The sequence below is a fragment of the Populus trichocarpa genome, chromosome 7, assembly GCF_000002775.5.
Source record: "Populus trichocarpa isolate Nisqually-1 chromosome 7, P.trichocarpa_v4.1, whole genome shotgun sequence".
Lineage (NCBI taxonomy): Eukaryota > Viridiplantae > Streptophyta > Magnoliopsida > Malpighiales > Salicaceae > Populus > Populus trichocarpa.
In genome coordinates this window covers 6,229,134-6,240,106 of record NC_037291.2, presented here as the reverse complement: position 1 = coordinate 6,240,106, position 10,973 = coordinate 6,229,134, and the positions used below count along the sequence as shown (strand labels likewise).

The 10,973-nt window shown below is 33.7% G+C and overlaps 2 protein-coding genes across 2 annotated transcripts; one reads left to right on the top strand and one right to left on the bottom strand.

The window, feature by feature from the left end:
- The first annotated feature begins 3,491 nt into the window (after positions 1 to 3,491).
- On the top strand, positions 3,492 to 4,186 carry LOC7483112 (54S ribosomal protein L19, mitochondrial). Its single transcript, XM_002310687.4, has one exon. It carries the CDS (start codon positions 3,565 to 3,567, stop codon positions 4,030 to 4,032), a length of 468 nt encoding a protein of 155 aa, XP_002310723.2. The 5' UTR covers positions 3,492 to 3,564; the 3' UTR covers positions 4,033 to 4,186.
- A 3,265-nt stretch (positions 4,187 to 7,451) lies between these two features.
- On the bottom strand, positions 7,452 to 10,973 carry LOC18101075 (probable 1-deoxy-D-xylulose-5-phosphate synthase 2, chloroplastic). Its single transcript, XM_006380518.3, has 10 exons — positions 10,791 to 10,973; positions 10,519 to 10,686; positions 10,225 to 10,389; positions 9,984 to 10,134; positions 9,551 to 9,822; positions 9,169 to 9,442; positions 8,784 to 9,091; positions 8,422 to 8,703; positions 8,044 to 8,328; positions 7,452 to 7,939 (listed from the first exon to the last, which is right to left on the bottom strand). Exons 1-10 carry the CDS (start codon positions 10,881 to 10,883, stop codon positions 7,790 to 7,792), a joined length of 2,148 nt encoding a protein of 715 aa, XP_006380580.3. The 5' UTR covers positions 10,884 to 10,973; the 3' UTR covers positions 7,452 to 7,789.

The following is a 10,973-nucleotide window of genomic DNA, read 5'->3' as shown; positions in this document are numbered from 1 at the left end:
AAAATATATAAATTTATAGTTTTTGTAGCGTATATGTGTTTTGGGAAACAAAACACTCATCACCAATATTTTCATCAATGGCACACATTACATGACAACCATAGCAAGACACATTAACCAGCATAGCCACCATGGCTACCTAATGGCAGCACACCAATTTATCCACCAATGATACATCTCCTTCTCTATGAAGAATGTCCAAGATCTGATTGTATAAATACACCCAATTACTAAGTAAAATCCAGATCTCATCCTTGACCACACAAAGATAACCATACAAAGTCAGGCCATAAGCAAGCCATGCAAGGGTATATGCCCTATAAGTTCTAGCCATGCAAAAACATGATAATTAGGCAAAACTATACAATTTCTAGCCGCTACACTTAGATACGCATTTCATGCAAATTAAGTTTTATTTTTTTCTTCTTATATATTATTTTATCCTCTAAAACTTACTAACTTAAGTGTCAGAGTGTCCTTTGTTTTCATGAAGGGCTGTTTTTTTAGGAACAACTTAGGTCAAGCCCGACAAAGGTTATGAAAAGCCTATATTTTATTTGAAGTTTTCTCATGATTTTATCAGTGACATCATCTATGAAAAACTAAACAAAGATCTAGTTCATTCCCTCTAACCCATCATACTTTTTCATGGCTAACAAAAATTCATGATAGGGAGAGAGTAAATGATTTCCCTATCATAGAAACTCTAATTCCTTCATCTCTCTAACAACTCTCTTATTAAGTGCAAGTGCTCAACAACGTTGTTCTAGCCATACAAAGACAACTTTCACTCTTTCATTTCATAAATAATAAATACAACATAGAACTCCACTACATTCATAAGTGGAACAAAGACGACTCTCGTTCTATGAAGGAACATGAAAAAATAATATGCAAAATATGCATGATATTCCCACTTTACGACTAAATCTATGGTAAGTTGGTAACATATTAAAATCTAGAAGCTGTGTTTCGTTTTCTTTTTTGAGACACTGTGTTTTTGAAATTGGGTTAATAGATCAAAAGTAATAGAGTAATTAGGTCTTTATATCAGTTTAAGTGTTAATTAATATCCTATATTAAATGAATTTGTTTAATATGGATTCTCTTTAAGTAATGTTGTTGATAGCATTTGGGTGTGTGGTAGCGGTTGCTTTTCAAAGTGCTTTTCGCTTGGAAATATATCAAAATAATGTTTTTTTTTTTAAATATTTTTAATATTATCACATCAAAATGATTTGAAAATATCAAAAAATATTGATTTAAAGCAAAAAAAAAATTAAAAAAATTTAAATTTTTTCAAAAACATTTTTGAAACACAAAAACAAACAGGTCCTTGTAAAATATAACACGTGTCTTTTGACTATGTTGACTTTTATTTTTATCACTAAAAGCTTTTATTAAAAATAAAAAAAACTATCGTTTTTATTTTTTTTAAATCTTTTGGTTACATGGACAATGATATAACATCGAGCCTGCTGCTGAGAAGAACATCAATATACATGGACAATGAATTTTGAAATTTGAACTTCAATATACATGAATTTTCTAATAAGAAACAAGCACACGTGTTATGTATTTTATTTGTGAATATATATATATATAAACATAATGTTTCTTGTTAGAAAAGACCGGAAAAATAAAGTATTGGATCTAACATTTTATAATCAATAAGAATCTTGAATTGATGAGTCTAAATGGTTGGTTTTTGTTTAGACCCCTTTCTTCTCGCTTTCTCTCGTTCTCATTCTCTCTTAATTTATTTATTTTTTGTTTCAATCAAAACCCTAAATTGAACAAAATTACAAGAGCATGAATCATCTCTCCTAATAATCACGTACTCGTGAAGTAATCTGCGGTGCGTCGAGCCTCAAACTTGTTTCTTTATTTTAAAATCCCTCTTTTCAATTGGAGAGAGAAATAATATAGAAAGAGGAAAATAATAAAAGGACTCGAATACTGCACGCGACACTACTGAGGGCCATGAATCCCAGACCTTATCTATGGCTGGTGGTAGCTTTGTATTTTTTGTCATGTGAAGGTGGTACCAACAAAAGATTTCTAGACTTAATAGGGTTTTCAAAACTGATGATATGGGTTTTCAAACTGATTTTGATTTTCAACAACAGATTTGACAGATGCAAATGAAGAAAACTGAATTGAGGGACAATGGCTCTGTGGCTAGTTGTTGCTGTTTATGGTGACAATAGAAGGGTGATTTGCTTTGCAGATTTTGTGTGGTTTGAAAATTGTGTTGGTTTTGATGAGTTTAATGGAGCTTCCTTAATGGGGTAGTGTTCAATTTCTGAACTATAATAGTTGGTGCCGGAATCATGGCTTCGCCGGCCACCATGAAAGTGTTGGGCCTTGTTCTTAGGGTTGCCTTGATCATCAGCATTCATGGACAGTGGATGATAAGCCACAAGTTGCAAATTAGGCATTTAAGTGACAAATAGCACATTCAATTAGTGGAAGGGTGGGCTGGTTGATTCTCATTTTTCCATTGCAACCATTATCTTCACTGTTCTCACTATCCCGGTGGCTATCTACACAAATTAATGATGGCTTCGAGTTCACAGGAGAAGATGTTTATGCTTTAGAATGAGAAAATAAAATATAAAACAAGTTTAGAATTTTATTTTATTTTATTTTTATTAATGTGGGTGTCTGGCTTAGTTTGCGCGTACCTCGACTAATTCCACGAATCCTGAAGTTAACGACCACGTAAACCTCTAGTAATCCTGAGGTTTATGGAACTTAAACTGGTAACCTCTAAAAAACAAACTTAAAACCTGACAAGTTTTGATTTTATATTGCAAATAAAGTTTTTTTTTTGATAAACCACTATGAAAGTTTTTGTTTTTTCCAAGTTGTAGGATTATTTTGATGGTGAAGTGGTAATTACATGTTTGAAGGTGAAGTTGTAATATTAATATTGCAATGAATATTTAATTATTATATAAAATATAATGACAGTTATATAAATAATTTAATATTTTTTATTAATTTTTTTTGTGAATATAAAATAATTTCTTGAGAAATAAAGATTAAAAAAAAAAAACAAACAAACAAACTACACGAGACTACTTGGTGTACTTATGTTTAAAGACACAATAGTTAATATAAAAGATCTCAGGTCTATAATAATAAATTAAAATTTTTTAATATATACTTTTTTATATAGTAACATTTTCATGTTTTCTTTATTTTGCACATGTACACTTGTTTTTTAAAAATTATACTAATTCTATGGTATTTTCATTTTTTTAAAAAAATTAGTAGGTAAATATAGTAATTTATGATTTAATGTATGTTTTTTCCTTCCTTTACGAAGGGGGAAGCACTTTTCTGCATTGAAAGAAATTAAGATCTTTTAGTGGTTTTTTCTTACAACAAAAATGTAAAAAACCTAATAATTATGCGTATTATTGGGTTGTGAATGGGCTGGGCCAAGCTTATTATCCATAAATAAAACACATGAATTGAACCGAAATCCCAAAACCCCAAGTCCAATAAATTAAAACCCTCGAAACACCGATCATTTCTCTCCTGAAAACCCACACCATGGCAACCCTCAAAGAGATCTTAACCCGCCGTCCGGTGGCAGCCACCATCCGCCTCACCGTTCCAGCTGGCGGAGCTAGACCAGCACCACCAGTAGGTCCAGCACTAGGTCAATACCGTCTAAATCTAATGGCTTTTTGCAAAGACTTCAATGCAAGAACTCAAAAGTACAAACCAGACACTCCCATGTCTGTTACCATAACAGCTTTTAAAGACAACACTTTTGAGTTCACAGTTAAGTCACCTTCTGTTACTTGGTACTTAAAGAAAGCAGCAGGGGTTGAATCAGGTAGCGGTAGACCAGGACACTTGGAAGCATCTACTGTGACTTTGAAACATGTTTATGAGATTGCTAAGGTGAAACAATCAGACCCTTATTGTCAGTATATGTCTCTTGAGTCTATTTGTAAGTCTATCATGGGTACTGCTAATACCATGGGGATTAAGGTTGTTAAGGACTTAGATTAGTGTCTAAACATTTCTGGGTTTTTAATGATGTTTTGGGTTTCTTTGAGGGTTTTGTTTCCTTTCTAATGCTGTGCACTTGTTTCTACTTCCAATCTGGAATTGCCCTATTAAACAAAAAGTTTCGATATTGAATTGAATAAGATAAGCTTCTGTAGTGATAGAGTGTTGCTTAATGTGTTGGTTTTTTACCGGCTTCAAGTTTTAATGTTGTATTACGATAGGTGTCAAGTGGAAGTGCAGTGATGGAAAGGAACTTTCAGTCTTGAATCGATAATATATAGAATTTTTTTGAGTAATGTGTAACTATATCGGGTTTGATGAATTTGGAGCAATTTGATTGTGAATTTTTGTAGTGGCAGTGGCACATTGGTCTAGCATTACCTTTTATGTTTAGTTGTTTTATAAATTGTGTTTCACGGCAATGATAATGACATTGCAATTAACCAATTATTAGCTAGGTTGCTTCTTGTTAAAGTTGAGAAAGCTGGATGTTTTGTAACATTTTAGTCATTTGATGAATGGATTATTTTGGATGATTGTTTTTTTCTAAGAATTGCCCAAAAGTCCCGATCTTGAATTTAATAAAGATATCTTTACTGCTTATATGTAGTTATATGAGTGAATTGTGATCCAGGTTTGGTGTGAAATGTGTGCAATGGTCCCTTGGTCTTGTATTACTTTTCATGTCGTAGTTGTTTGATAGAATTCTATCCCTTGTAGATGGAGTGATTACACAATTTTAATAAGTCCATCGCTAGGTTACTGCTTGTTAAGGTTGTGAGTTGGGGTTTAGGTTTTTTTCAATTAGATTTTGATGATGGGATAAATAGGTCATTTTGGTCAGGTATATAGATTTGAAGGGCTGTTCATTTGGGATTCAATTTTCAAGTTTATTGACCCAAATTCATTTGGCAACTCTAATATATCTTTACCTTATACCATTGCTGTTAGAGGTCTTTGGCATGGGAATGAATGTGAGTGAGCCTCCCTTGTTTGATAAAATTTTGTAAATTCATTTTTTGGGTTACACACTCACTTGTTTATTGAATGTTATGTTTGTAATGACGTGTTGGCTAGTTGTGTGTGTGGCTTGGGAAGGTGTTTGTGTTGTAGCTTGAAGAGTGAAGCTATCAGGGTCTGCAAATCCTCTTCAAGCTAAGCCAGGCACTATAAGAGGGCACTTGCTGTTCGGTTAGGAAGTGAGGCAGGAATGTGGTTCATAGCAGTGATAGCTCTGAAAGCAGAAAGCGTGACATAGCTAGGACCACTTATGCTCAATGTTTTCTATGCACAAATAGTGCAGGTCTTGTGAATGGTTCCTCACTTCTGAAATCTGGTATTGAGTTCTCAATTTACATTTGATCACGTATAGTTTATGCAAAATATGAGATGAAGTGAGTTCCACCAGTAAAAAAAGAAAAGGGATAAAATCATTTGCTTTTTGTGATAATGTCGTTTCTATAAGCCCTTCATGATTTATGAGCTAGCTGGTTTGTTGTCAAGGCTGCAAAGGTTATTTAGGGTTTATAGTTGAACTGCATTTGGTCTCCTAGGGTTTTATGTTCAGCCATTTGGATTTGAATCGTTCATTCTGACATTTAGTAATTAAGTATAGTGACAAATTGAAGTGGCTGCTCAGTCATTTGTCATTAGAGAAAAATAAGATTATTGAATATTTGCTCACTCAAAAACTACTCACATATATGCTAAGTATACTTTAAAAAAAATACAGAAAGAGATCAGCTTTGTACTGTAGAACTGTGATCCGTTGTGTAGAGTTGTGATCAGCTGTTTACTGCAGAACTTTGAAAAATCAACAACAATTTTTTTTTGTGTTTGTCTTTGTTTTCCTGCTCTGGTCATCATTTTCTTTTTAATTTAATCCTTTGATGTTGTGTTTATTGGAATTTGGGTTAGATAATTTATTTTGATTTATTTTATATAAGAAAATAAATAAATAATTTTCAATTTTTTAAAAAGATATTTTCAAAACACAATGAGGAATACACCTAGTTAAGTTAAGATAAAAGCATTAACGAGATTCCTTTTTCTTAATGGATTTATGCTTTGGTACCATTCCCTCCGCTGAGATCTGAAATTGAATTATTATTCTTCATATTTTATCAATTGATAAACAATGGATATCGAGCTAGCAGCCACCCAATCCATTATTGCTATAACTTCTCATATATATATATATATATATATATATATATAACCATTAACTATTTGACCCGTTCACTGTATTAAATATGCAGGTTTTTCTGATATATATATATTTTAAAAATACTAAGTATATATTAAAAAATTTATGCAAAATAAATTGAGAACTATTTATGTTAATAAATAAAAAATAAAAATCATTAACGATGAAATATAAATAGACAAATGTAAATCAAGATATTTAATCTTATTATACTTATAAGAAATATTATCCAATAATAAATATTTTTATTTTTAAAAATAAGTTTCATTTATATAAAACATAAAAAATATAGAATAATTAGAATAATCTTTTTCAAGAATTAAATACATATAAAAAAATTAAAAACAAACACAGCTATCTAAATTTTTTAAAATAAATAAAATAAAAAATTAGAGAGAATAAATATTAATTTAAATGTAAATTAAAAAATTATTTTAAAAAATATATATTATAAAAGATATTAATTAAAAAAAAAAGCCATATGTTGCTGGGAGCAAACCAAGCAAGGATGCCTAGCTCTTTTGGAAGGGCACACATGCGGGTCTACAAGGGAAGACCCATGTGTGTGAGCGTTTATTTTGCTTAAAATGACCATGTACTCCGCCTCTCATTTTTTTAAAAAACAATTTAAAAGTAAAATGCCTCATCTACTTTTCTCAAATTCCAGCCGTACAATGACGAAGAAAATTAAGGCTAATGATCTTGACTTAGAAAACTACTTAATTTCTTTTTTTTTATAAAAATATTTAAAAAACATCCAAGACGTTTTAATAAACCAATTAATAGCTCCCTAAAACACTCAGTGAAACTCTCCTCATTGAATGAAATTTATTAATATTAAGATTAAAATTTTTAGTTTCAATGAATTTTTTTTTATTGTCAAAATAGAATTACTCTTTTCATTTTCAAACTAGAAACTTAAAAATAAAAATAAAAATAAAGTTTTGAAGTAAAATTAAAATCTTGAAAATTAAAGGAGCATATATTTATAATTTAAAAAGTATAAGAACTATAATGAACATTTCATCCAAATTTCAAAAAACCATCCATTTTCTCCATTTTTTATAATTTGACCCTCTTTTTTTTAATCTCACCCTTTATAGCCTTTCCTATAAAGGCTAAATTGAAAGAAGAAGAAGAGCAACTTTGAACAGTGAGTCTAGTGTTTTGTGAGATCTCTCATGCCTTCTAGTGTTATAATAATATGATGCAGTTTCAAAAAAATAAATTCAAATGTTTCCATTTCATATTTAGAGCAAACAGATGAGGGTCAGGACTCAGAAGATTAGTGCTACTGAAAGTTGCGAGGATTTTTCTTTGTTTTGTGACGATGATTAACCAGTAGAACACTATTATTGACTTGATTGAATCCCGTGTCCCCAATATCGGGGATTCTTCGTCTTCATGGCATGGGACATGAGGAATTTAGAGAGTCCTAACACTTCGGTAATTTGATGTCCCAAACTTCAAAATTCTGAAGTTGGATTTTTACAAAAATCCCTCTCCCCAATAATGTGTACCACTTTCACCACCTACAGGTTCCATTTTTGTTCATTTGAACTCATGAAGAGCTTCTTTTGGCCTTCCCAACATAGACAAGACTGTTGCTGTGATATGATTTGAGGAGAGCCCTGCTTCTTGAATCTGATCTTGAGGTGATCCATGGTCAATGTATCTATCAGGAAGAACCATTGCTCTCAACTGTAGGCAAAGCTCTTATAAGAACTTAGAACAGGAATAAAGAAAAAAAGAGTAACAGCATTCCAGAAACAAGCTTGAGATTTCCATTTTGAAAGAAGAATCACCTTGAGTGGTCCGTCAAGAATACCAGTTGAACTCAAGAAGTGAGATACATGGGAGCCAAAACCTCCTATAGAACCTTCTTCCACAGTAATTAGGATCTCATGCTCTTTAGCCAATTGCCTGATAAGATTCGTATCCAGAGGTTTGCAAAATCTTGCATCAGCTACCGTCACAGAAATGTCTTGGGTTCTAAGCATGCTTGCAGCTTCTGCACATTGTTGAACTATAGAACCATATCCCATTATTGCAACTCTATTGCCTTCCATCAGTATTCTTCCTTTTCCAATCTATACAAAATAATAACAAAAAAAAAAAGCAGAACATTTAATTGTGTTCTCTGTTTTCCAGAATGCAATTACGCCAGTTGTACTTTTTCTGACCTCCAGAGCGATTCCTTTGTTGTTCGGAGGAAGAACTGTTCCAATCCCATTGCCCCTTGGGAACCTGAAGCAGCTGGGTCTGTCATCTATGGCTGCTGCTGTTGCAACCATGTGCATCAGCTCAGCCTCGTCAGATGGAGCCATGACCACCATGTTGGGTAAGCAAGCCATATATGTGATATCAAATGCTCCACAATGGGTGGGTCCATCTGCTCCAACCAAACCAGCTCGATCCATGGCAAAGCGTACTGGTAACTTTTGAAGATCTACATCATGTACCACCTTCATTCCCAAGGTAAAGATTAGTGCAAGGTTTTTCAACAAAAGAATTTTCAGAATTTATCTAGTGTCCTTCAGCCAACCTGATCATATCCTCGTTGCAGGAATGATGAGTAGATGGCACAGAAGGGCTTGAGACCCTCGGTGGCTAAACCAGCTGCAAATGTAACGGCATGCTGCTCAGCAATCCCCACATCAAAGCAGCGATCTGGAAACCTCTTCTGGAAATAATTGAGACCTGTTCCACCACCCATTGCTGCATGAATGGCTACGATCTTGTTGTCTACCTCAGCTTCTTTGATCAGAGATTCAGCAAAGTACCGTGTATATGAAAGTGTTGAGGATTTCAGCTTAAACTGCTGGCCTGATTTTACATCAAATTTGACTACTCCTGAAAGAATGAAATGATGACGACACTTTTAACAATTCACATCAACAAGATCTGATAATACATATTTGCAGTCTCACCATGCATCTTATCAGCTGCTGCCTCGGCTGGAGGATAGCCCTTTCCTTTCTCTGTAATAATATGAATCAGAACTGGTCCTGGGGCAGGCATTGCTTTCACATTTTGAAATATGGTCACCAAGTCTTCGATGCTGTGCCCATCCACTGGACCAATATAATATAATCCTAACTCCTCAAATAGAGTAGAGCCAGAAGCACTGATCATTCCTCTAGCATACTCATCTACCTTTGCAGCAACTTGATGTGTTTGCCCATCAATTTGCTTTGTGATACCCTTCAACATAATATAAAACCCAAGTCAGATTTCTATCTCTTGATATTGAGATGAGATGCAAGGAATTCAAACTTGAAGGCAACAAAATATGGAGACTTAAAAAATTACTTTAGCAGCTTCATGAAGTTTTCGAAATTTGGCGCTTGCTTGGAGCTTGGTCAAAGTACTACTAAGGGCTCCAACTGGGGTTGCAGGACCATCAAGAGTGGCAGTGGGTAAAGATACTTGCTTATTGTCATTCAATATAACGATTAGATTAGAATCAAGGAATCCTGCATTGTTCATGGCCTCATATGCTTGTCCTGCTGTCATAGCTCCATCTCCAATTACAGAAATGACATGGTTGCTCTTCCCTAAGAGGTCTCTTGCAACTGCCATACCTGCATTTTTGTTTTATAGAAATTAAAAAATAAATAAATCTGTAAAGTATAATCATAATTGTTACAAATAGAACTAGCCAGCGAGATGAATTCTGTCACCTATCAACTTCGACTTCAGTTCATTTAAAAGTAAAAAGTAAACTGATGAGGAAACAATTTACCGAGACCAGCAGAGATGCTTGTAGAACTATGTCCTGCACCGAAAGCATCATAAACACTTTCATCCCTTTTAGGAAATCCCGCGAGCCCTGAAGTTTTCCTTATGGTATGCATTCTAGACCTTCTTCCTGTTAGAATTTTATGTGGATATGCCTGCAAAATTCATAACCAAGAAAGAATATTAGGCTTTTGAACAATTAAGAAACCCATTTTTTTTTTCTATAATTTCCATTAGGAATATACCTGATGACCAACATCCCATATGATTTTGTCTTCAGGGGTGTTGAACACATGATGCAGCGCCACTGATAACTCCACTACTCCTAAGCTTGAACTAAGATGCCCTCCTGTCTTTGCTACACTATACACAATATCTGCTCTCAATTCTGATGCTAATTGTTCAAGATCCTGAAAATTGTCAACAGAAACAACGAAACAATCTGAAAGAAAGCACAAAGAAATAAACAAAAACAACAGAAAGGGTGTCCAGCTAGATATGAGTTAACAGTACAATCATTTAATGGCATTTTTTTTTACCTGTGTGGACAAGTTGTCCATGTGAAAAGGGTAATCGATTGTGTCCAGTAACGGTGTGGATGGTTTTTCTCCTGATGAGAAATCAATTTTCCAGCCATCTTCTGCTTTCTTCACCACTTTACTTTCCTCACAATCTTCTGAGTTACTGACAGATGCTCTTAAGAAAAACTGAAAAATAGAACCAATCTTCATTCAACCAAACAATGGAAGGAAGCAACAAATAAAGAAAAAAAAACGAAAGGAATCAATTCAAAAAAGCAAAAGAACATTACCAGTTTTGTGGAACAAGGGTTTGATTTTCTAGGAGCCTTCAAGAATGGAGGGAAAGAATGGTTTGCTACAAAGAAAGAAGCAGAAACCGCCATAGCTTTGGCGGGGGGAAGGGAGCGGTAGGGGGAGAGAGAGAGATGTGTGAGCGATCATTGTTGACGAGGATAAACGGGTTTATAGTGGGC